This window comes from Mauremys mutica, chromosome 4 (genome assembly GCF_020497125.1).
Source record: "Mauremys mutica isolate MM-2020 ecotype Southern chromosome 4, ASM2049712v1, whole genome shotgun sequence".
Taxonomy (NCBI): domain Eukaryota; kingdom Metazoa; phylum Chordata; order Testudines; family Geoemydidae; genus Mauremys; species Mauremys mutica.
Window position 1 is genome coordinate 16,491,082 of NC_059075.1, and position 26,426 is coordinate 16,517,507.

Below are 26,426 nucleotides of genomic sequence, written 5' to 3' on the forward strand. Positions count from 1 at the left end.
CCTCCGCTACCCCAGGACTCCGATGACTATTTAAAGGGCATGGGGCTCCCCTGCTTCTACCGCCTCGGTCCTTTAAATAGCTGCCAGAACCCTGGGGAAGCGGCGAGGCTCCCGCGGCTAATTAAAGAACCGGGGTGGCAGAGGCAGCTGGAACCCCCCCCGCCCCAGGGCTCTGGGGGCTATTTAAGGGGCCTGGGGCTCCCCTGCTTCTACTGCCCTGGCCCTTTAAATAGCCGCTGGAGTAGTGGCCTCTTATGAAAATTGTCTCAGGCAGTTATGAGATCCCCTTATTTTGAATCTGAATCGTTGCAGTGTCAAATGTCATTTAGGGCACATACGGCATACCTGTCATATCAGGTGCTTTGTCTTCATACTTAACACATCACAGATATTTCCCCGCTGCTGCTACTCCAGGGCTCCAACAGTGGGGCTCTGGTGGCAATTTAAAGGGCCTGGGGCTCCAGCCCCTGCTGGGAGCCCGAGGCCCTTTAAATTGCCTCCTGGGGAAGGCGGGCCACCCTGGTACACCGTACAAGGGGCGTACTGGCTTACTTTCACCTCTGGGTAAGGGGGTGGGGATGCAAGCTCCAGCAGCTGCGCAGCATCCTTACACAGTAGCATGGTAATGGGGCCAGCCGGGGCTGGGAGGAGGGGTTGGATAGGGGGTAGGGAGCGGTTGGCGAGGGTGGAGGTTATGGTGGGGCGGTCGGGACAGGGAGTGGGGTGAGTTGGGCACGGGGTGGGATCCTGGGGGGCAGTGAGGGTGGGGGGTCTTGGGATGGGGTGGTCAGGGGATGGGGGGGTTGATGGGTTGTGGATTCTGAGGGGGCAGTCGGGGTTGGGGTTGGATGGGTGGGTGGCAGGGGGATGGGGGGAGACGTGGGGCTTGTACTCACTGTGCGGTTCCCTACCGGGTCTTCAGCGGCACTTCGGCGGCAGGTCCTTCACTTGCTCCAGGTGAAGGACCTGCTGCTGAAAACCCGGAGCGAGTGAAGACCCCCGAACCACCGAGGACCCGGTAGGGAACTGGTTCGTAGGATTTTGGGAGCTCATCACTGGGTCTAACTCCATTCAGGGCTTTAAAGATCAACACAGCGAACATGAACTGGACTCTGTTCAGTGGGGAACCAGTATAGAGAGCATTGAGTCAAGGGAACGTGTTCCCAGCCACGTGTATGGTGGTATTTGTTACATTGTCTGCCTTGGAATTGACCATGATCTGTAGGGCTGCTGGATACATCTGCAAATGTTATCTCAATCTTACTCCTTTTAAGGGCAAGTCTATATTTAAAATGCTTCAAGTGCTTCAGTGAAGACCTTAGTGTGCTGATAGGAGAGCCTTGCCTATTGGCATAGTTAATCCACTTCCATGAAAGGTGGTAGCTGTGTTGACAAGAGAAGCCCTCCCGTCGACATTGCTGTCTACACTGTCAGTTAGGTCGGTATAACTGCATTGCTCCGAGCTGTGGATTTTTCACACTCCAGAGGGATGTAGTTATACCAGTGTAAGTTTATAATGTGGATCTGGCCTAAGTCTGGCATGAGATTGGTGCAGAATGCTTCCAAGGGTAAATCCTTCAAGCGAAAGCCTGTGTCAGCTACGAATGCTGATTGGGCCAGTGTGTCAGTATAGACCTGGCCAGTGAAGCTGAGAGCTGTGCCACACACCAGCTCCATGATGCTTTCAGGGACTTGGTGCTTGAAGTCAGAGAGCTCTGGTTCATCAGGAAGCTGGTCTTGGTGCTTAGGTTTGCATAGGGTTAGGAAATTTGGTGTTTCAAAGGTAGTTGAGTTCTGTTGAGGAGAAGGCTGCTAGTTTTCTTGTAACTTGTGTTAGGGTGCCTAGCGCTTGGGATAGATGTCCCCTTTTCTTTTCGTATCAATCTAAAAGAAATAACAAATAAGGGGAGGTGGGAAACATTGAGAGAATGAGCTAGCAGTAGCCTGAAATTCATGTTTGAAGCCCTTTTATTTCATGAAGCTACATGTGAAGGATACGATTATGGATCTGACCATCCTACATTTATACGCTCGAAGTGGAGAAGGGTCCTCTGATTCTTGATATCGACATATAGTTAATCTGGCTGGATTACTGGTTCTGTGAGGCTGCCAAAGTACCAGCTTTGATGCATTCCTTTTTCCCTGTCCTCTGTTGTGAGATATCATGGCATAGGTGCACTGTCATGATCAATGTTTGAGCCTGATAGTAAGTGTTGAGGCTAGAGATGCGTGCTAGATACACTGACATCTCTGGCACTGAGCACTGTTGCACATCTACTGTCCGTGTTTCCCAGAGCATTTATGCTCCACCATTGCTTAGACCAGCGTTTCTCACATGTGGCCACTGTGGCTACATACCACAGGTGATTTGGGGGGGGGGTGTCAAAGCAGTGGCCCCTCCTCTGGGGCCGCCAGGGGCTGGTCTCTACCCACTTCTGAAGCCACAAACACTGTAGGAGCAGGCAACCAGTGTGAGTTCTCCACCTTCCCAGGGGTGGTGGGGCTAGGGCTTCAGCTCTAGGGTGGTGGGTGGCAGGCTTTGGCTGTGCAGCGATGGGCTCTATCCCCCAGCCACAGGGCTTCAGGCTCTGGCCTCGGTCTCACACCCCCACATTGTCCCTGACCCACTGCCTCATCCAGCCCCCAGCTGTGCAGAGGGACCCCTGGCTCCAGCCCCAGGCTCACTCCCCACCATCACCTCAACCTCCGCTGCCTCCTCCAGCCCTCCACCCTGCCCTCCCCCATCCTACCTCTCCATCCAGGGCTTAATTTGTCCCCCAGCATACGGGGGCTGAGTAAGTCTGCTGTGAAAAGTGATATTAACAAATATCAATTCTCACAACAAAATTTTGTTGTGAGAACGCTTGGTTTAGACAGTTTCAAACACTTGATTGTGGGCATGCTGAGAATGAGGCTGGTAAACTATTATTTGGTTTTGAGTGAGTTGTAGGACTTTTCTGAGGCTGAAGTATTTTTCTACTAGAAAGAAGCACCAAGGCAATGACTGCAGAGAAGGGCCCTATTTTCCCCACTTTTTTACAGAGGTTATTCAATAGCTTCAACCAATCTTGAATTTAAACCAGTCCAGGAATCCAGTGGAGTCAAATTGCCAGGTGCCCATGTCAGGACCTCCTGGGTATTAAAGTTGCTGTGTTCTTGCACCCTATTTTGGGGGAGCTGAGGGAAATGTGGCAGACCCTTCATGCAACTGTCCTTGTCTTGAAGGTGATCAAGAAAAAAAAAAACATCTTCCACTGAGGTTGCCACTGGCTAAGTCCCAACAAGAGCTTGTTGGTGGAGGCCATTGTGATCAGAGGGAAGACTGGCTAGACCTTTGGTACTGTGCCCCAACATTTTGAGCTGCAGTGCAGAGATGCAGTTGGATGATGGTTTTACCAGTTTGCACCTGCAACATGTTGTAATGTGGTCTACCAAATCTTCCCCAAAGGTAGTTCAAACAAACAGAGGCCACTGTTTATATAAATAAGCAGGGAGGCACCAGGTCATACTTCCTCTGTTGGGAAGCCCTGTGGGGATGGACATGAGGTCTGTCCTATAGCAATAGTGATAATATTTTTAGTTGCCATGGACTTGGTAGAAGATGAGAATGTGATTGCAGACTAAATTAATCCACAGTAGATTCTTTTGAGCAATCTCTGGATCAGGAAGTCACAGATTAGCTCTTCCTGCAGTGGAAGACACTAGAGGTGGATATTTTCACCACTCACCTGACAAGCAGCTACTGGTCTTCTGTTCCTGGTACTGAGAAAAGACTGCTAGGGATGCCTTTCCACTCCCTTGAAAATGAGGCTATGATGTCCCTTTCTTCCAGTCCTTTTGGTAGCAAAGATCTTGGCAAGGCTCTGGAAAAAGAAAGATTAGATGGTCCTAATAGCTCCTTGCTGGCACATAATTGTGGTTCTCCATTCTGTTGCAAATTGCCAAGGTTAATCTCATCAGGCTGAGAGTCTCTGGTCTCAGATCACATCTAGAACCAGGGAGTCCTGTCTTGGACAGGTTGCCTGACCTGGTGTCTCTGAGGAGGTAGGTCATTGCGGAGATAAAGGAAGAGGGAGGCATGCGTCAGGACCCTAGTAGGGCCCTGGGTGATCATTACTTCCCACCACCCAACACAGATGTAATGAGGTTGAGTGATACCTGTATAAGAAAAATTAAAACGGATTAGTCCTCAAAAAAGGTTTTTAATGACTTTCAACTATAAAGGCAACACAGACAAAATAAGAAAAGCAAGATTAAAGACCAGCACTAAATAAGGATTAATATAAATGGCAAGTTATACTGAAGACAAGCACAAATACATGTAAAGTTATTATTCATTAGCTATTTACTGCTATCTTAACACTATACTATCGATACAACTTGAGATCAATTCTGCCCGAGCAACCAGACTTCTTTACTCCATGACCGTACCCTGCATTTGCCCGAAAATACGTTATCCTTCAGTCGGCCGTTTTCTGCACTGGCCAGGTACAGATGGTCACGAAGTGCACGTCCCTTCTGTTCAGGGGATGTGGGTCCGGCTTCTCTTATGATCGAAACACACACACAGTCCCGTGTCTTCGTACTTTTTATCTGATCTGTCTGCCATTTCTTAAAACAGACCGACCAATTAGGATCAGCCAAATCTTTATTGTGGTTAGCGTTGTCGCCTTGGCTGTATAATTTGTGCGTTTTTATCTCCTTGTGTCACTTTGACCGTATAATTTATATTTACTTATTTTCTTGTAGCCAGTTGTTTTAATTGTGGATTAGACAAGCTGTACCTGGGGGCACAACTTATCTCCTTTTATAGGAGTTAGAATGTGTTATCTGGTTGCAGTGCGTTTTGACCACAAGTCTTAGCTTACCTCTGGAAAGTGTGCCCTCTTCACCTCTGGAAAGTGTGCCCTCTTCACCTCTGTAGAGTGGAAGTTTGAGGCCTAACACTGACAATACCTTTGTTCATTTTAAGCTTAGCAATACTTTTGCTCAGAGATTAATCAGTCGTTCTCCTGACATCCCGGAAGCCATCTTCCGGAAAGATATACAACTCTGAGTGATTTCATGTCATGCGATAGGGTCCAAGAAGACCCTATTACTTGTCCTGCATAAAAATTACTTGAGTACCTTCTTTATCTAACTGAGTATAATTTAAAGATTAACTCCATCCAGGTGCATTTGGCAGCCATTTCAGTCTTTCATCAACTAACCAAAGGTAGACTGGGTCGTCTCTGTAGCTTCTTGTCATTGCAGTCACATGGGGTGTGCAAGAGAGAAGTGAGACTTTGCATTTCCCATTACATCTGGAAGGGAATCCTATAGTCTTGTGGTAGTTGCTGGGAGAAACTATCCGCTTTCATAAGTATGACCCTTGAGTTTGACAGAAAAAATAACTAAGGGAAAAAGATAGCTGAGCTCTGATCGTTCAGAGTGTTAGTAACAACTGTGATGTGGGCAGTCATGCCTAATGGTTGAAGCCCTGGAGATGGCCAGGGTGGAAGTTAGAGCAGCCAAGCTAGAGTCAAGAATCAGGACCATGGGACTCCCAGGGGCCTGGTCAGGAGCAGAGCTGAGGGTCAAAGCCATGAATTAGAAGACAAATGCCAGAGCCCATATGTGTGCCAAAGATGTGGTCAGAAATCAGAGCCAGAGGCATCAAGAACAGAGAAGGGCAGGAACTGAAGCAGGAACAGGCTGGGCAGGCACAGGAAGCAGGACCCAGCACAGCTGCAGGCATGGAACACACAGCAGCCAATGAGCTCTGGTTACTGCTGGGTCAAGTGGTAGCTAATTCCTCCCTTTCACCAATCAGGAAGTGCAATCAGTCAGGCAGCTCCTTCCAGGATCAACTGTGTCCATTGTGTTCCTAGGAGACTGACCCTTCTGCAGCTGGGCTCCCAGACCATGTTGTTCTTGCAAAGAGAACAAGACTAGGTAGTCTCTTCCTTTTATTGATCCTCTTTCTGTAATCCATCTCTGTTCTCAATGGGCTTACCCAATTGGGCTTACCCAAATTGTTCATCTACCTATTTCTGAACCTTGATCTTTTTTCTGTGTTTGCAGTTCATGGATCTTAAGCGGGAGTTGCCTCTCATCTCAAAATTCAGTTGTTTTCAGAACAATTAAAATTCTGAAATATTTTGGATGTCATAACACAGACACAGGGTTATAATCAAATTAATTTCTTCTGAGAGAAAATATGTAGCACCCTGACTACATTTGAAGGATTTTATATTTGGTGAGATTTTGGTCCATTGTGCGTACAATTTTTTTCTTTAAAAAAGAAGCTGTGATGTGAAGCTTTAGTTTAGTTACTAACCAAAGGAAAAGAAAAGAATTTCAGCTAAGAAGAGTACTGTTAAGTTAAGGAGTCAGCATAAGCAGGTCTGAAGACATAACTGAGAAAACAAGGCATGAGAGGACAGCAAAACAAGCAATACTAAATTTGTGTATTGTCTTGGATCCTAGAAGGGCATTTTAAAATTCTCTCTGTTTGCAAGCGAGAGCAAGGAGATCTTTTACTCTCTCTCTTGCCCACATTCTCACCCACCCACCAGTCAAAGCTCATATGAAATACTTGTTCTGTATTGTGAGAAAGAGAAGCTGCAGCATGACTGCAGTCTGTACAGAGTACTATCAGGGAGTGAGCCATGTGAAAGGAGGCGGGAAATTTACCACTGACTTTAGAAAGTTCACTGGATATGCTGTAATTCAGTTTGGTAGGAGAAATGAAGGTTAAGTGCTCTACTTTGGTGTTTAGAAAAGATGATCAGGAAGTTTGCAGTTAGATCTATAGTGAAAACCTAAATATAATTTGATACTTTGAACTTTACAGAAGCCTTGTCTAATTTTGCACAGTTACTGAAGATTTTACTCAATGATTTATAGATAGATGCTCATTTTTATTAGTTTATATTCTTTCCCTCTGATTCCCCAAAGAGAGACAACCCTTTTCCAAGTTCTGTAAAAGCTTTATCGGGGCTTGAAAAATTCACTCGGGGCGAGTAGGAAATTTACTGAACAAGTGTCTGTTATCTTCTGAATAATCTAAGTTTTCATTTTAAAGAATAGTAAATTTCTAGCCCTAATGGTTACAGAAATAACCTTCCAAGTGGAAATCATGGTTAAACCAACACAATGCTGTTTTATAGGGTGCAGCAGAGTGAAAATGAAGTGATTGAGGCCTGGTCTACACTGGGGTGGTGATGGTGGGGGATCGATCTAAGATACGCAACATCAGCTACAAGAATAGTGTAGTTGAAGTCAACGTATCTTAGATCGACTTAGATTGACTTACTTCGCAGGTAATTACTTCAGGGCAGGTAATTATCCTTGGGTGGCAGTGTATGCTTTAGAGGAGATGGACGCCACCTGCATTATTACCCATAATCACAATGAAATGGTGACACTTCATCATAGGGGCGACACATTGTCTATCATATTTGCGGGAACCCAATGTATTTATAGGATGATTAAGTTACAAAACTCTTTACATGTCACTGTAATCCCGCCCACTAGTTTGTACCTGTTCCTTAATTGTTCAGTACCTCCCTTATCTTTGTTTCAGATACTAGCATTCCAGATACTGGTCTGTGCAGCTACCTCCTTTGGTACCACAGAACATTAATGTATTTTGCCTTTGACAAGGTTCCTGTTTTCTAATGGCAAGGCTGACTGACTTCAGCTTTGCAAAGTGTTATGGGATATTCAGCGTTGACGAACAGGATTATAGAAACACGTAGACCAATACAGGCCATGTAACTTCCAGAAATGTATACACACAATATATAATGTCATGTAGATGTTGTTTTCTTAATGCGTATTAATATGTGCTATATCAATAATACATATTGATAATGTGATACATCTGTATTGGTTAACAGGGTAGAGCAATTTAAATCATGATTAAAAATCATTTAAATCGGGTTGAAGATTTGTAAAAGCTAATTTGAAAATTTGTGTTATGTCAATTTTAGATTAAAAGTACTAAAATAAATTAAATTATGAATACATTTTTTTTAAAAAAGGCCACTAGTGATAGGGCATCTTATTTGAATATTACACAACTGCTTATAGGGGGAATATATTGAAAAATTAAGGTTCTTATCCTGCAAGTATGTAACTTTATTCACACAAATGGTGAGTTTACAATTCTGGTCGAGAAAGGTAAGTGTATTCTAAATATGTTGCACCTTCTGTAAGCTGTTTGATTTACTGTCACAAAACATTTTGAATAAAAAAATTAAATAAAATTTAATAAGGTATTTCAAGTTGGGTCCTGGAATGATTGGTTCTGGACCCTACTCTATTTAACATTTTATTAATGATATGGAAGAAAACGTAAAAACATCGTAAGTTTGCAGATGACTAAAAATTGGTGGAGTAGTAAATAATGAAGAGGACAGGTCACTGCTACAGAGCAATCTGGATTGCTTTGTAGGCTGGGCATATGCAAACAAGATCTGTTTTTTAATATGAGCAAATATTAATGTACATACATTAGGAACAAATAATGTAGACCGTACTTACCGGATGGGGGACTCTACCACCGTTCAAGAAAGATGTTGATAAAATGGAGAGGGTTCAGAGAAGAGTCTTATAGTGAGAGATTCAAGAAGCGATATCTATTTAGCTTAACAGAAAGAAGGTTAAGGGGTGACTTGACTAGACACTGAGGATCAAATATTTGATAAAGGTGTCTCGTCAGTCTTGCAGAGAGAGGTATAACAAGCTCTAATGGCTGGAAGATGAAGCTAGACAAATTCACACTGGAAATGCACAAATTTTTAACCGTGGGGGTAATTAACAATTGGAACAATTTGCCAAGGTCATGATGGATTCCCTATCACTGGCAATTTTTAAATCAGAACTGGATGTTTTTCTAAAAGATGTGCTCTAGTTTAAATAGGAATTATTTGGGGGAATTATTTCTACGGTCTGTGTTATACAGAGGAGGTCAGACTAGATGATCCCAGTGGTCACTTCTGGCCTTGGAAGCTATGAGTAGTTCCATTGACTTCAGTAGGACTGTAATGTGCAGAAGTGCCTGCAGCATCAGGGACTAAAATTGTTTTTTTTATTAAAAATTTAGTGGCATATAATCATATAATCAAAGTGAAACTGATTTAGTGTTAAAAATGTAAAGTTATTTAGACTTTCAATAGATTAACAAAGCTGTTAACTTTTTATGCAAAATTTTTTCAAAAATTGGAGCCTGAAAGAAGGTTCCTAAACTCATAATTAGGTATTTAGGTGGCTTAGGAACACAAGTCCCCTGCAAAACCTGATTGAAGAAATATAGCCTGGTCAAAGCATTTCAGCTTTCTTGACTTGTGGAAGTTCAATATATTGGAAGGTGGGGTTGGTTGCAAGTGTAGTTTTGGCTATTTGTTTATAAATATTGTGTTTTTGAATTTGGAGTGTTCACACAGTAAATATCAACAAAGAATCCTGTGGCACCTTATAGACTAACAGATGTATTGGAGCATAAGCTTTTGTGGGTGAATACCCACTTCGTCAGATGCATGTAACAGTACATATGTTAATTATGCCTTGGACTTTGTCTTTTTAAGTGTGAGACTTCTTAGTAGAAGAAGTCTATGTGTAAAATCTGAAATTCTAACAACTAGAAAACTAATTAAAGAAATACATAAAAAATCCACGTTAGCAATTTAAGACTAGAATATGGAGGGAAAGTAAAGAACTAGCCATATGCAAATTAATACATCTGCTTTAAATTATAAAAATAATTTAAATAAAACTGTTCTATCTTAAAAAAAGAAATCATGATTTTTGTCCACCATGATAAGTAGGCAAAATGCAGAAGTACATTGCTCACTATTGAGACAATTATGATAATTGGCAGAATAAAGTGTTTTGTATTGATATTAATTTTATTTTTGTCCATGGCAAATAAATCTTTAGCAACATTTGAGGGGTAATGTGTGGTGTTACTGTGTTTATAGAAGTCAAGAATCCGTGTTCTTGATTTGAGCCATTAACTGTTTACAAGTTTTCCCATCTCCCAATGCACCTCAATCCTGACCTCTCACTCTTGAGTAGATTCTACAGCTTTATTTTACCTGATGTGCAAAACTGTGTACAAGGATAGTGCTACCAGAATTGCTCTTCTTTGTGATCTGGGTCTCCAGAGGTGAAAGGCTAGTACACAGACTGACACCATATGATATTAACTTTGAGCCATAAAAGAGGTGAGGCCATAGTTAAGGTTCCAAAACAGAGGGGGATGTGGGTTAGGAGTATACTGGATTGTAGAGTTTCAAGGTGTCCGGTTTTTGACCGGAACACCTGGTCAAAAAGGGACCCTGGCAGCTCCAGTCAATACTGCTGACCAGGCTGTTAAAAGTCTGGTCAGTGGTGCAGCTCGAGTCTGGGGCTATGGCAGGCTCCCTGCCTGCCCTAGCTCCGTGTGGTTCCCAGAAGCAGCCGCCAGATCCTTGTGGACCCTAGGCGCACGGGCGGCCAGGGAGGCTCCACATGCTGCCCCTGCCCAAGTGCCGACTCTGCAGCTCCCATTGGCTGGGAACCATGATCAATGGGAGCTGCAGGGGAAGAACCTGTGGGCAAGAGGGTAGCACACAGAGCCTCCGTGGCCATCTATGCGCCTACGGTCTGAAGGGACCTGGCGGCTGCTTCCTGGGAATGTATAGCACAGTACGCGCCGCCGGGACCCTGCACCCCAACTCTCTGCCCCTGTCCTGAGCTGCCTCCTGCACCCCAACCCCCTGCCCAAGCCTGTAGTCCCCTCCCTCACCCAAACTCCCTCCTGGAGCCCACACTCTCCCAACACCTCAACCCCCTGCCCCAGCCAGGAATTCCCCCCTTCACCCCAGAGCCTGCACCCTTACCTGGAGTCCGCACCCCCTCCTCCACTCTGAACCCCTCGGCCCCAGCCTGGAGCCCCCTCCTGCACCCCAAACCCCTCATTTCTGGCCCCACCTAGAGCTGCACCCCCAACTTAGAGCCCATACTCCCCTCCTGCACCCAGTCCCCTGCCCCAGCTCGGTGGGGGACAGCGAGCGATGGCGGGAGGGAGGATGGAGTGAGCGGGGGCGTGGCCTTGGGGAAGGGGTTTTCGGTTTTGTGCGATTAGAAAGTTGGCAGCCCTACTGCATTGGCAGACGCTTATTGGGCAGCTTGAAAAACACATGCCCATATTTTGCCTGACTTTAGCCAGACCTGTTAGTTTTTCACTTTCCTGAGTACCGAATTCATCCATAAAATATAATGGTGGTGATAGGAGGGGAGAGCGAAAACTCTATTTATTCTGATGGTATGGAGGTACCTGTCTGGGACATAAATAAAAAATGCAAGTTTTAGAAACTTATGAATAATAACTTTCCTCTTATGCTTATCTCCTGGATTCCTCAAGGTGGCAATCTTGCATCAGACTTAGTGGGTGATTCTTCCTGGCAGCGCATGTCGTCTTGTATGTGCTATCTTTATGACAGCAACAAATGCTTGCTTGAAATACTGCAGAGTATATTGTTGGCAGCTATGAAAATGCTGAATCCTTCACATTGTGTTAGGTCCACATTGATTTTTGTATGCTGTTCAGACTGGAACATTGTGGAAAGAGGGCAGTATATTTATCCCTGTGGTGGGGTGGTTTTTAAAGTGAGCTGATCTTTTTGAGGGGTGGGGTGCAGCTAGAGTGGTCTAGGCTGGAAAATGTGTCTCTGCTGAGTTTATTCATCGTAAGCATTTTAGTAGACTACAGTGTGTGAAGATCTGTTCACTTGTCTGTAAAATCGGCCGATGGGAGAATATAAGAACAGAAGTCTTTCATTTATAGACTGTGATTAAAGATTTCTGTGCAGTCAAAACTATTAAATCCTCTGCTGTTGCAGATGTGAATTGCAATGGAACATTGACCTACGCTGCTTTTGGGTTTCATGATCTAACTTAAATGGAAAGCTCATTAATTTTTTATATTAAATCTCCCAGTCTAGTTAGTAAAAGCCCTGCGTTATGACACAGTTGATTTGGTACATTCTGTATTCTTTACAAGTTTTATTCTGCATCTGCAGAGAAAAGGATATTAAAATACAGCTTTTTTTCTAGTTTTTAGTAGAGTGTTTTCTTTCATAAACATACAGTGCTGGCCATGTGTTAACTATAGTGGTCCCATCAAGCAACAGCTACTCTGTAGTTAAAGCTGCAAGAAAGCCTCCATTATAACCCCCTCTTTTCACTAACTCATTAATTTTTCAAAATTAATGTTTTGGCTGAAACTGTGTAGACTGTGCGTGGCCCTTCTTTGGCCACACATGAGTGGAGAGATAGGCAAGAAACACTGCTTGCTCCCACCCCCATTTTTGTCCTGCTTGGGTTGCCATGCTGGGCCACTCTCAATAGCCCCAGAATGCACAGACTGCTTGCTCCTGTTGCTCCTTGGGGAGCATGATGCTGAAAAGGTGGGAGGGAAGAAGTAGAGGCATGGCTGTCTGTGGAGTATAGGGGCAGGTGCCTCGGGGTATTCTGGGCCATCCCAACGGCATGTGCAAAATGTGCATCTGATTGCATGCAGGGAGTGGCCTGAGGAAAGTTTTTTGCCTCCAGTACAATTCCTAAGAATCAAATTCAGAGAACTGGCAGATAGTCTCATGGGAAGAAAATCTAAGGGAGAAAGAAGCTCAGAAGATCTGACAGTGTCTCAAGGAGACAATATTAACGCACAACAGCCAACTATTCCAATATGAAGGAAAGATAGGAAAAATGGTAAGAGAGCAATATGGCTCCATGCATAGGCACTGACTCCATGAGTGCTCCGGGGCTGAGCACCCATGGGGAAAAATTAGTGGTTGCTCTGCACCTACTGGCAGCCAAGCTCCCCTCCTCCTCCTCCCTTGAGTGTGCCGTGTCCCCGCTCCTCCACCTACCTCCCAGCAGTTCCTGCTCGGCCGCTTGCTGGCGTTTGAACGCTCCAGGGGGGTGGGGCAGAGCAGGAATGTGGCACACTCAGAGGAGGAGGTGGGGAAGAGGTGGGGCTGGGGCGGGGATTTGGGAAAGGAGTTGGAATAGGGGCAGGGAGTGGGCAGAGTTGGGGAAGGGACTTTGGGGAAGGAGTTGGAATGGGGGCGGGGCCTCATGGAAGGGGTGGAGTGGGGGCAGGGCCGGGGGCAGAGGTGGGATCGAGCACCCATGGGAAAGAACGGAAGTCGGAGCCTATAGCTCCATGAAGAGCTTTCTAATGACCTGAAAATCAAAAAACAATCCTACAAAAAATGGAAACATTAACAAATTGCTAAGGAGGAGTACAGAAGAATAGCACAAGCATGTAAGGACAAAATCAGAAAGGCTACGGGACAAAATGAGTTAGTCCTAGCAAGGGACATAAAGAACCATTTTTTAAAATTGTCTTTTAAATACATTAGAAGCAAGAGAAAGATGGAGGAAGGTGAAGGGCTTCTACTTAGTGGGGAAGGAGAGCTAATAACTGATGGCATCAAGAAGGATGAGTTTTGGGGTCCTTTTTGAGTTCTTTATAGTAGGTGGTGTCCAGAGACTTGTCTGTTGGCCTCATTGATAGTCATCGTAATTAAGGACTACAATAGTGCCCCCTTTGTCAGCTAGTTTGATCACTATCTGGTGTTTGCATTTCAGGGACTGTATAGCTGTCCTCTCAGTGGTAAAGAGATTGTGGTGGAAGTATTCTTTATTGAGGATTTCAGCGTCTGTTTTTTAACCTCCTGAAACAATGTAATCATCCAGTGTGTGGTTTCATCCACTGAGGCATGTCCAATCAGGCGATTCTTTTTTCTTATGTCTGTCAGTGGGATATGGTAGTTGTGGGTGGTGTCATCTTTGTTGTGAAAAATTCTTTGAGGTGGAGTCTGTGGAAGAATTTTTCTGGGTATGATACCTGGTTCTATGATGGGACAGAAGTTTGGTCCCTTGGAGAGTACAGATCCTTCAGTTCTTGTTCGGGGTAGTCTTGATGGGTTGATGATGATGTGGTGTCATGTAACAGCCATGTGGCAGGTCATGGTGTAGTGGTTTCTCCTGGAGGTGGTGGTCTGTTGGTTGTAGAGTTGTTTTAATTGGTTCCGCTTTGGTTTTTTTTGCCAGTGGTGCATATTTTTTAGCACCACTCTAACTTTATTTTCGTGAAAACTTTCTTAGCAACAAGGAATGAGAAGGTAGAAAAGTATAAAACGTGAGAAGCATAATTGTTTCTATGCTGTTAGTCCTAATAGGTGAATCTTCCACATATGTTAGTGGATAGGGAGATAATCTTTTATGTCTAAATTACAAGTTCAAATCCAGATGTTGGTAGTAACTGAAAGTCCTTATCTACCTCCTGTGCCTGTTTGGCTTATGCAAAACTGGACCATTTCCTAGTAGATGGGTTTCAATGTCAAGGGGATTATAATACTCCTTTTTTTTCTGATCTTCTCTCTGGTGTATTTAGACAGTAACATTTTGGGGGTGGGACTGTGTATGTGTGTATACACATCCTAGCACATCTTGACTGGGGCCTCTAGGTATTATCATAATACAAATAATTAGTATTCAGATATTTTCCATTACACATTATTTGGTCTAAGAATAACTTATTTTATTTTCAACTCTCCTAGGCTCTAGCTGTATCTCAAACACTTATGTATGTTCTTAACTTTAGTCACCTGAATTGTTCAGTTGAATTCAACAGGACTACTCACCTACTTAATTTAAGCATTAGTGTAAGCGTTTGCAGGATCAGGGACTTAGTTTTTTGCTGTACTTTAAAAGAGAAAAATGATAGTAATATATACTGACCAGCATGAGCCAATCTTGAAATGCATGTTGGTAGTTAGATCTCTTAATACTAAATGAAATCTTGTGCACTTCTCTAGAACAGTGGTTCTCAACCAGGGGTATGTGTACCCCTAGAGGTACACAAACGTCTGCCACAGGTTACATCAACTCATCTCAATATTTGCCTCGTTTTACAACAGGCTACATAAAAAGCACTAGCGAAGTCAGTAGAAACTAAAATTTAATACAGACACTAATGATTTGTTTATACTACTCTATATAATATATATTTAAAATGTAAGTACAATATTTATATTCCAATTGATTTATTTTATAATTATATGGTAACAATGAGAAAGTAAGCAATTTTTCAGTGATAATGTGATAATGTGTTGTGACACTTCTCTGTTTTTAATGTTTGATTTTGTAAGCAAGTAGTTTTTAAGGGAGGCGAAGGTTGGGGGTATGCAAGACAAATCAGACTCCTGAAAGGGATACAGTGGATGGAAAGCAGCAAAGAATCCTGTGGCACCTTATAGACTAACAGACGTTTTGCAGCATATGGATGGAAAGGTTGAGAACCACTGCTCTAGAACACTCTGCTTTGGAAAGCCCTGTCCTTTATAGCTAATCAGTTTGTTTTAGAGCATTTAAGGATTTGGCCATTTTGTATACATAGGAATGGAGAGGAGATTATTATCTTCCACAGCAGTCTGAGATGGAGGGAACAGTGAGGTTAGAGAGACACACATTGGGAGTCAGAGGCCATGGTGAGTGTTTTGGTTCCTTAATTAGGATTGTGAGCTGTAACATTTAAACTGTGGAGCCTCCACATCTAGAGCCTTTGAAGTATTTGGCTGAAAGGAACTCCTTAAAGAAGGGGCCATTGAAGTTGGTTTGTCACCATGGTGAGTGGAGAGTATTGAAAACCTGACCAGATTCAAAGGGTTGTATACCCTTGTATGGAAAATCAAGCTTAAAAGTGTTGTCCAGAAAGCTTTCATAGGAATGTGTTCTCTAACTTTTTGTCTTCTCTTTTGTGCATCTTTCCAACTAATTTAATTTAAGCATTTAAGAGTGGGCACTATCCCAGCAAGTCAGTAGCAGTGCAGTATGTGGCTGAAACAATCTGGGATCCAAGTTGAGTTCTTCACTTCTTGAACTTACATTATTGTGGAGGTATCATACTCAGCCCGTGTGTGGGAGAGAATGCCTGGAATTATTTCCAGATGATATGTAAAGGAGGGAAGTATCTCACTAGCTAGAGACTCATTGTAGAGAGGTGTTTGGCTCTAGAGAGTGTCTTGTACAACTGTACTCAGATGGAAGAATGTAGTTCCATTAATTTTTGGAGGAATGGGGGGACGACTTGATAGGAACATATCATCTTCTCAGAGGACTATTGGAGTCCAAAATATTCTTCAGATAATTAACTACTTAACAGCATACATATTCAGTACTACAGGTTTTAGCATTTTGGTCTGATTTGCTGTTAAAGTTGATATTTTCCAAGTTTTTTACTTGAGGTAACTGTGATGTGTCATTCCATATTCTTTCTGAAAATATACTTATGATATGAATATGATATAACTGAGATATACCTTATGCAAGATAGCTCATGTGAGATATAATTGGAAAGGTTATGATTTCTTGAATGTGATTATCCAATCTGTATGCCTGCATCATTTCTGTATCTGAAGTTAGGAATATTGACGATGTATCTGTATTTCAACTAAGCTACTTTGGGTGATGCCCACTGCTAACACTTCAGGTACAACAGTGGGAAAGCCAGACAGGGTGGATGGCCCATCAGCGAGGACAATGGACTGTGGAAAGCTTGGCCTTCCTGTGGATGCTCCATTCTGCCACTGACTCATGGACGCTGTGATCCTACAGAGTCAGGTGGCCTTGTCACCTGATGATACTAAAACATTACCTGTGACTTCTTGTAACTTTCCACTGTAAGGGAAGGGTGGTCAAGTTTGGGAAACAAAGGATTCCCGCCTTATGTAAATCCCATTTAATGGTGGAGAGGAAGGCAAACAAGACTCCTCTCCATGGCCTGTCTGCTCAAGAAGAAAAACTGCAAAAGGGAAGACTAGGGGGGAGTCCAGACTGAGACTGGGTTAGGTCTGAAAAGGTATAACTGGAACTCTGAACCACATAAATTTTGCAAACTGCTTCTAACAATATCTAGGATGAGAAATACTATTTGTAACCAATTTCTTTAGTGAAACCAGCTTAGTTTGTGTGTTTGATTTCATTTGCTTAGTAATCTGCTTTGTTCTGTTTGTTACCCCTTTTACCACTTAAAATCTCTTTTATAGTTAATAAAATTTGGATTGTTTATTATTAAACCCAGTTTCTGTAATTTTAATGGGGGGGGGGGGGAAGAGGTGTGCACACCTCTCTCCACATTGAGGGAGGGGGCGAATTTCATAATATATTGTTGGGTTTACACTCCAAGGGAGGTGGACATGGGAGTGCTGGAGCAAGTCCCTTAAACTGAGTATTCCCAGAACTGATCTGCAGCTGGGTGTGGCCCTGCCTATGTGTGTGTTAGAGGAGGCTTTAATAGCATGGCTCAGCAAGACAGGTTAAAGGGGGCCCATGCTGGCGGAACAGGTAGACTCAGTAGTATCTCAGCACATCAGGTGGTTTCCCAAGGGGTCCAACCAGTCACATTAAACCTTATGGTTATTTTTGAAAAAAATAATCTTTTGTGAAAGGATCCAACTGTTCATCACTAATAGTTTATGGGCCAGTTGTGCAACCCTTACTCTTGTGAGTCGACTTACCCCGGTAGTATAGACAAGGCCTCCAACTCTGCTGAGATTTTGTTACTTTCTAACCTTCCATCTCCTTTTTTAACCTGAATTGCTTCATCGACTCTACATTTCAGACACACAATTGTGTAACCCAGTCTACAGTATGTGTGCTTGACTTGTATTGCAACTGTTTCAATATACAAGATGTGTATATACTAGCCTTAACACAGAACCTTTTGCACACCGACCACATTTTTTGTTCTGTAATGTAGATGTTTAGCTATTAAAATTCAGTATTTAACGTTTCTCAAACAATATAAATGAGCAATTGTTCTGTGGTTTACTGCAAGAAAGATTTTACTGCTGAGGGCTAGATTATGACTTAATGTTCTTTCTGGAGTAAGGGGCAGCACATTGTTACACTAGCTAACCTTGGAGCAGCCCAGGTGAGAGATTGTGGAGAAAAACTCCTCAAATCCCTATGTTACCACCCTTACCAGACCATAATTTTGGCCCATCATACATTGTAAAAGTATTGAATGAAAGGGGGGATGCATTGTAAGATCTATTTTAATGCTTTAGTTGTATCTGATGATTGTTATTTTTGTTCCCCCCCCCCCTCCATAGGTGCCGGTAAAACACCATCATTAGGAGGAGGATTCCATGTCAATTTGGGAAAGGAATCGCGAGCACAGACGCTTCAGAATGGTACTTGCAAACTTTAGTATTGTTGTATGATTTTTAGCTCAACATATATGGGATTCCAAAGAAGATGGATCTAGATTGTTCTCAGTGGTAGCAGATGACAGAACAAGGAGTAATGGTCTCAAGTTGCAGTGGGGGAGGTTTAGGTTGGATATTAGGCAAAACTTTTTCACTAGGAGGGTGGTGAAGCACTGGAATGGATTACCTAGGGAGGTGGTGGAATCTCCTTCCTTAGAGGTTTTTAAGGTCAGGCTTGACAAAGCCCTGGCTGGGATGATTTAGTTGGGAATTGGTCCTGCTTTGAGCAGGGGGTTGGACTAGATGACCTCCTGAGGTCCCTTCCAACCCTGATATTCTATGATTGATGTTTAATTTTTAGTTTTGAAAGTGACCTTAAACCCTTGCATAACTATTTTCTGTAGAGTAGACAAGTCTGTAATTCTCCCTACTGCTGATTTTACATTGTGCTCTTGTAGGATTATTATAAATCTGCCTTATGAGATCATACAGTTGTGGGATAAATGATAATGGCACTTGACAGTATTTTAAAAGGGCTTTTTCAAGGTTGGCAGGTCCACTGTACTTTTTATTAATAGATAGCTTACTGTACCTTTTTATCTTATCAATTTGCAAAGTTCTTGAAGTGCTTTATGCACATTTATTTCCAAGCATAAGTGTTCCACTGCTTTTATTTTCATACAGTTTTAAATTAAGACTTATTCAAATATACCGACAAAAAACTGTAATTGGGGAGGTGAGGGAGAGGGAGAAGAAATTAATTTCAAGCTTCCAAAGAGGGTATAAATAAGAGAAAAGGTATACAAGCCTAAAACCACGTTTGCATGGTATACATTTGAATGTCGTTTGTATAATTGAAAATTACCCTTTGAATTTTGTAATCAATGAAAGAGGTTTTAATTTAGAAGTGGAATAATCTTCCAGTTTTAGATGTTGTTACTTTTTATCCACAGATATACATTGCCATTTGTTGGCTAATCAACAGTATTGCCTTATGTTCTTGAGGTGACAGCTGATTGATTTTTGTCACATAAAGACTCTCAAAAAGTGATGTAGGTGGGCTTCCATCAATACCTTACCAATCATCCTAATTTCTTACAGCGTATTTTAAAATAAATGATGTTTTTCCTGAGTAGAGGCTTTTACACATACAATTCTATTGGTTGCCAAAATTGTGCCTGCATACAAACAGGAAGGATAACACTGATCTGCACAAATAAATAGTTGTAGAGTAATTTGATATAGGGCCAGATTATAATAAATAATAGGAGATATACCAATCTCCTAGAACTGGAAGGGACCTTGAAAGGTCATCAAGTCCAGCCCCCTGCCTTCACTAGCAGGACCAAGTACTGATTTTTGCCCCAGATCCCTAAGTGGCCCCCTCAAGGATTGAACTCACAATGCTGGGTTTAGCAGCCAATGCTCAAACCACTGAGCTATCCTTCCCTGTTACCCTTACTTATGCTGAATAGTACCATACACCATGTTAGTGGGGCTAACAGTGGAGTAAAGTGCTACTCAGTGTGAGCAATAATATCAGAATTTGGCCCAAAGTTACATGATCATCTCATGAGACTTTGAAAATTCTATCAATAAGAGAATTTTTGTTAGTGAAGTTTAATTATGTGAAGGAATAAACCTTAAGTAAAAATTAATTTTGGACAGATATTTCAGTTTTAAACAAAGTGGCTTTTATGTACGACTATCTACTTGACAATATTTGTAACATTAACTTTAGAAAAGTAGAATACTGAAAAAAAAAATTACTCTTCGAATATACTAGCCTCCTCTTTTTTGGGAGTCCTTAGAACCTAGAAAGTACTTTCTATTTTTCAGTTATTCTTTGAGGCTATGTGTTGTGCTGAGCAGAACTGGATGTTGCTCTCTGGAATTTGACTATATAGCTCCTGAATTGGAGGAAAGGTTTGCTTGAAAATAATGCTGAGCATCCTTCACCCTCGGAGCTGTGTGTGTACTGGCCACTTGTGTGATGAACCTCTTCACTATGAGTAGGGCCCTACCAAATTCACGGTCCATTTTGGTCAATGTCACAGTCATAGGATTTTAAAAATAGTAAATTTAATTATTTCAGCTATTTAAATCTGAAATTTCATGGTGTTTTAATTGTAGGGGTCCTGATACAAAAAGGAGTGGGTGGGGTGTAACAAGGTTATTGTGGCAGAGGGGTTGTGGTACTGTTACCCTTACTTATGTGCTGCTGCTGACGGAAGTGCTGCCTGAAGAGCTGGGCGCTTGGACAACAGCTGCCGCTTCCTTGCCGCCCAGCTCTGAAGGCAGCACAGAAGTAAGGGTGGCAATACTGCGACCCCCATAAAATAACCTTGTGACCCCTCCTTTGGGTCTGGACCCCCAATTTGAGAAATGCTAATCTCCCTGTGCAATCTGTATAGTATAGGGTAAATGCACACAAAAGACTAGATTTCAGGGGGAGAGGGGGAGAGACCAATTTTCACGGTCCGTGACTTGTTTTTCATGGCTGTGAATTTGGTAGGGCCGTAACTATGTTCCTCCCTGTTTTGTGCTACTTCAGAGTTCCAGTCTTGCACCAAGAAATTATAGTTATCTAAACTGAAACTTGCTTTCAAATAGTTTTACAACAGTCAATATTTTTCTCTGGAGACTGGGGTTTCCTTACCTGGTCTCCTTACCTCTGCTCCATCACGTGTATCCTCCTTTATTCAAGAAAAAGGGATTTGGACTCAAATCTCTGCAGCAAGTTTGCATCTGGCTAGCTGCCAATATGTCTGTGAGAAACTCCTTCTCAGTGTGCACAGCAGTGTGCTTGCTAAGACACTGCAAGAACAGTCTGTAGTCCACATGTATCTATCCTGGTTGGTAAGGCCCTTCTTTTTGCTTCTGCATAAGGAGGAGGTTGGCTGGTGTATTTTGAGTTCTGCAGGATCCATAATGACAAACTGAGCTATGGGAGCAAAGTTATAAAATCTCTCCCTGTCGGCATGTGCCCTTAGTCATGATTTTATCATTGCATCTACACTTATAGTGGCCTAATTATTTACATTACCTTGCATTGTTTAAAGAAAAGTGTGGTGAATGTTCAATGCCTAGAAAATATGAAGTCATTGGTACATGACTTTAAAAAAAAGCACATTGTTCTTGTCCTTGGGTGCTATAGTTTGTTAATTTGAAGAAGAAATATTAAATAGATGTGTAGTAATTGAGTTGTACACTCATCCCATAAAGTCTGCATTTGTGAAGTTTATCTAGTTGCAAATGGCCTGGTGAAATAAGCTGCTATTGAGATTGCAACAGAAGCATGAATGTTTTCTTTTATTATTTCAAATACCTCCTAGGAGATGGATTTGTTCCTACACACTAGTGTTTCTCCATTCATGGATGTGTACTGCTGTTTTTAATAGTGTAAATACTCAATGTTTTCTTTCCGGTTCTGCTCTGTAAGAGTGCTGCCAGAGAGAAGATGAGTCCATGGGAAGCAGACAGGTTGTGGAACTCAAGGAATTCTAAAGGTTGTCACCTAATGTATTCTAGAGCAGCTAGGAAGAATATGACCGAGGCTGTGTGTAGTCTGAGAATTCTGGCATGACTGGCAAAAATACTGTACGTTTTACATAATGTAGGGAAAAATGCAGCAATAGGGACAGCAGCCTACTAAAAATAGAAACTGATGCTGGGCCAAATTCATCTTTGCTGTAATTTCACTGTTTTCAGTGGAGTTACAAAAGGGCTGACTTTGGCCCACTGGATCTAATTTAATCACTTCGTATAGTGGTCGGAATGGGCCAAACTAGTAGCAAAACATAAGTTGCTATGCACTCTGGCTATCATTTGTGTAAGTGTTGTGATTATAGACTGTTCTGAACTTGGTAAAAAGCAGTTTTTCATTTAAATACCTGTATGTGGTAACTGATGGCTCTTCACAGCCCCCGAATGGAAGAACAAAGGAGTGAAGTATCAAACACATGCTATGTAGCAGTTCTGGGCTTTTCCTGCAATATTTTTTGATTTGTTTGTTTTATGTAGCTTCCAAACAAAGGTCTCAGGCCTGAAAAGTTTAGACTCAGTTGTATGTACAGTAGACAGAGTTAACTTCGCACATCATTTGTGCCTTAGCCTCTTGTTTTCTTGCTCTTTTTAACAGTAGTTCATGGTGGTTCATATCTTCTGGCTGTTTTTGATGAATCAAAAGATACTTGTGTTTATTTACCCAGGAAGTGGCTTTAGTTATAAAACTTCAGTCCCATTTATATTTGCTAAAATATTAATCCAATGATAGATATGATATTCATTGCCTTTGTCAATATCTGCATACCAGAGCTTCATTTATAATATACCGTACTTTGCTAATGCACTTAATACCCAGTTACACAAGATCAAGAAGTAAGATGTATATCCTTTCTTATTGCTACTCAGGACCTCAAAAATGTTTTTTGTTCAAATCTGACATTTATTTTCCAAATCTGCACATCTGTGAGGTGAGAACTGTATCTCAGCATTCGATTAATGGATTTTACATTAGAAGAAATGAAGCCACTTAAATGATGCCATTACCTGCCAAACAGGAATAAGAGCTAGAAATAAAGTATTAATATAATTGCAGTCCACTTAATTAAACTGGATCAAATGTATTCTACCTTGAGAGGGAGAACCGTCAATAAGATTTTCTTTTTATAAAAAGACAGTGACTTCTTTGTCTGCTGAACTTCTTGAAATCCCTTTTGTGTTGGATGGGCTTTATAGGTTCTTACTTATTTACAATAACGAAATTCAGGACTCTTGTCTCTTTAAATCTCATTTTGTAACTCTACACTAGATTATGTAATCTCTCTAAATAGCTGGTTTATTCTTGTTTCCTTGCAGGCAATCTGCTCTTGCTATATCCATATCAGATTCAAGAACAAATTACTTCCAACTATGTCTGTGAGCACTGATGCTTTCATGCAGTCGTCAGTGGTCAGAAAGAAGGGGAAATGGGACAGGTGGTCAATAGCATAATTATATCTTTAGATACTTTTAATCTAGGCATAGATACTTGAGTTCCAGTAAACTGAAGTTTGAGGATTGTAGCTATGTACAGTTTAATATTTAATGTAACTTCTGGGCTAGTGGAATGTATTTTTACTCCTTTCTTTAAGCCAATAATTGTTCTGCTTATTCCTGTTATGAATATTAATGTAGGTAATGTTTTTTTATATTCATGGCTAAACAATAAGGAACTTTTGCAGAAGTTCTCTGAATGCATTTTTCTCTCTCTTCTTTTGTTCTTGGAAACGTACTGTTTTGCCGTTACTAGGATCTTGGTACACCTGGTTTATCTTAAGCATTTATAGAGAGCTCTGCCCTTTACCAGTATCACTAGCAGACTGCTGTGGATGAAGAAATGGGTTAAAAGGAATAGAAATAAAGGACACTTCTTTTATTTAACAAAAAAACAAGCAATGATAGCTGAAGATATGCCATCTACCTCCCTTTTTCTCCTCCTGTCATTGACTTAGAGCTTTCTCATTTGATCTCCTCCTATCTGTATGGCCAGTCTTTTAGCCTCTCATTTGATGGGTTGGCCCATTCTCTCTCTTGGAGTGATCTTATCTTTTTACTCTTTCCCCAGTCTGCTTTTCTCTAGTGAGTTACTGCTCCACTCCAGTCCTGCATCAGTCTCACTATCTTTTGACCTCTCTATCGGGGTATCTCATCATTACATGGCCAAAACAGAGCTGCTTAATAGCTCTCTGGCTCTCCCTGTTTACTCTAGCAAGAATTAGGCTCCATTTCCTCTCCTTCCAGGTCCATCACAACTCTTTCCCTTCTTGCACAAGCATGTCTACACCACCTTGTACGCTGCCCCTCGTGCATGGAACTCACCCAGGTGAACTGACCAGAAGGGCCGCTACCCTTTCTTTCAGATCCTTCTTGAAGAATCACTTTTGTCATTTTTTTTTTTAAGACTTTGAAGAACAGCATCTAAATACATTATTTCAAACTGCAGTTCTGTGGAATGGAGCTCCCAGTTTGGTAGGAGAGCCAGATAACGGGGGGATGCACAGTAACTGTGAACACCGAGGAAACTGTCACTGAAACAGATGGAGGAACACAGTAAGGTAAGAAGGGTCAGAGGACTAAAGAGGGAATGGTATAGAGTAAAGAGGGAGTGGTGTATTAAAAAAATACCTGTTCGATAAACCAGCATCTTCTCAGGATAATATTAATAGAAATATTATTTCTATATTCTGTTTTTTCAGTATTCTAAAATAGTTTTTTCCCCTGCTTTTATCATTGTCAAACTTATTTTAAAACTTTTTTTGCTGGATTAAATGTTGGTTGGTTTGAATATTCTAAGTATCAAAAGGATGCTGAATTGGCACGACTCCTTTAACTTCTATGAGATTTCTGCAATGATACTTGACTCAGACATGCTTTCAGATCATTCTGCACACTGGTCCCATAACTTTTTAACGTGGAGAACTAGGATATCTTGATATGTCAAGTCAAAAAGATTTACGTCTGCTGGAGATAATTTGACCCCTATGTTGTGCAAGGGGGAGGGATGACCTTCTCACTGGTATTCCCCTAAACTCTGCACACAGTCACACCCACCTATTCTCTTGAGATCCCAAAATAAGATTTGCTTCATAATACATCTGGTGACCTGTGATATATAGGAGGTCAAATTGGATGATCTGGTGCTCCCTTCTGTCCTTAAATTCTGACATAATTTCTCCTCCCCCCCCCCCCCCCAGCAGGGAAATAGTTAATTGAAATGGGGCAGTTCACATCTGGCAGAGTTATTGTTTCAGGCTCTATGTGGACTCAAGCAAACATCTCTGTTGGTTTACACTTTTTTTCATATTTTGAAGATTCTTTGCTACTGTAAGGATTATACTTACTTAAAAAATAAAATCTGAAGACTGTGATGCAGTCTCCAAAAAAAATAAAATACTGGTTTGCTGAGCCAGTGTGAGCTGGCCCAGTTTTGACCCCTGAATTGAAGGAACTATTGACAATTCTTTCCTTTTACTCTTTATTCTCTCCTACTACCTCTTTACTCTCTCTTAGTTCATTATTTGGCTAGAGTAAGATAATAATTGCCTCAGGGGAAACACCAACCTTAGCTTCTTTCTTTGAAGGGTGAGCTGATTTTAAAGTACTTGCTTGTGAATGTTCTTACTTACAAACACCAAAGTTTAGGTTCCTTTTAAAAAATCTCTTTTAACTTACAAGGGATGTATGTGTCTCCATATGATACAAAACTTAGACTAGAACAATATGTATCACATTTAGAGGAATTCATTGACAGTGAATCTCTTTCAAAAAATGGCTTGTAGGTAACTGGAACTTGTCTCAAGAAGATCCTTTATATCAGGATAGTATACCTGGTGGACTAACACTTTTAAAAAAAAACCCAGCCATTTTATACAGTACCATTCAAATCAGATTAATTTAGACTGGGTTATTCATAAGCCTGATTCTCTTCATAGTTTTGTATCCTGCTGGAATGTAGGTAACTGCACATAATCCCTCTTCTTCGTCTCCCCCCAACAAATAATCTCTTGTGTTTTGTAATCTGTATTTTGTAACAAGCTCCTAAAATGAAATAATTTTAGCTTTGAAGGGAAAGATTTCTTGAGTGAGTTCAAAAAAATAACTTTAATGTACATTGCCATAATATTTTAACTTTTCTGTGTGTCTCCAGCTTGATTTTGTTATGAAAATAAAAATCCATGTTTGCCACTAGTCATATAATTCACTCTAATGTACTGTGGCTAGTAAGTTGTTTCTAGTCAATCAAATGTTTCAGCTCTATCATTTAGGTTTTATATCCAAGCTGAATGCAATGGTACTTTCTTGTATAATGATAAAATCATTTCTACTTTAAACCATAAAGCAGTTTTTAAGTCTAGCCAAACTCCCATTAAATTGATAGCATTTTCCCTTTAGATTATTAGATGTGCACCATGTGTGTTGGCAAATTACTAATAGCAAATGGACTTGGATGAAACTGTACTTAAAAGAACAGTTAACATTAAACTACTCGGAGACTGTAAATGTGAAGTCATGTATTGCATACAGAGTGCTTAAAATTTCCACTTGTTTTATACAGTGAACTGTTATTCAGGGTGGCCATATTATAAGAGACCCTCTAACACATCCTAATGGCTTACGAGCAGACATAGCTAG

At 41.6% G+C, this 26,426-nt stretch overlaps 1 protein-coding gene across 4 annotated transcripts in view; it reads left to right on the plus strand.

Moving 5' to 3' along the window:
• The window catches only part of BRF1 (BRF1 RNA polymerase III transcription initiation factor subunit), a 239,089-nt gene that overhangs the window by 20,333 nt on the left and 192,330 nt on the right, over positions 1-26,426 (plus strand). For 3 of the 4 annotated variants that reach the window (XM_045013916.1, XM_045013914.1, XM_045013915.1), the window contains exon 2: positions 18,156-18,236. In XM_045013916.1, the coding sequence (XP_044869851.1) occupies positions 18,156-18,236 (81 nt within the window). Of the gene's footprint in view, positions 1-18,155; positions 18,237-24,195; positions 24,350-26,426 lie in introns of all 4 variants that reach the window. The other variant, XM_045013917.1, reaches the window with a different exon arrangement.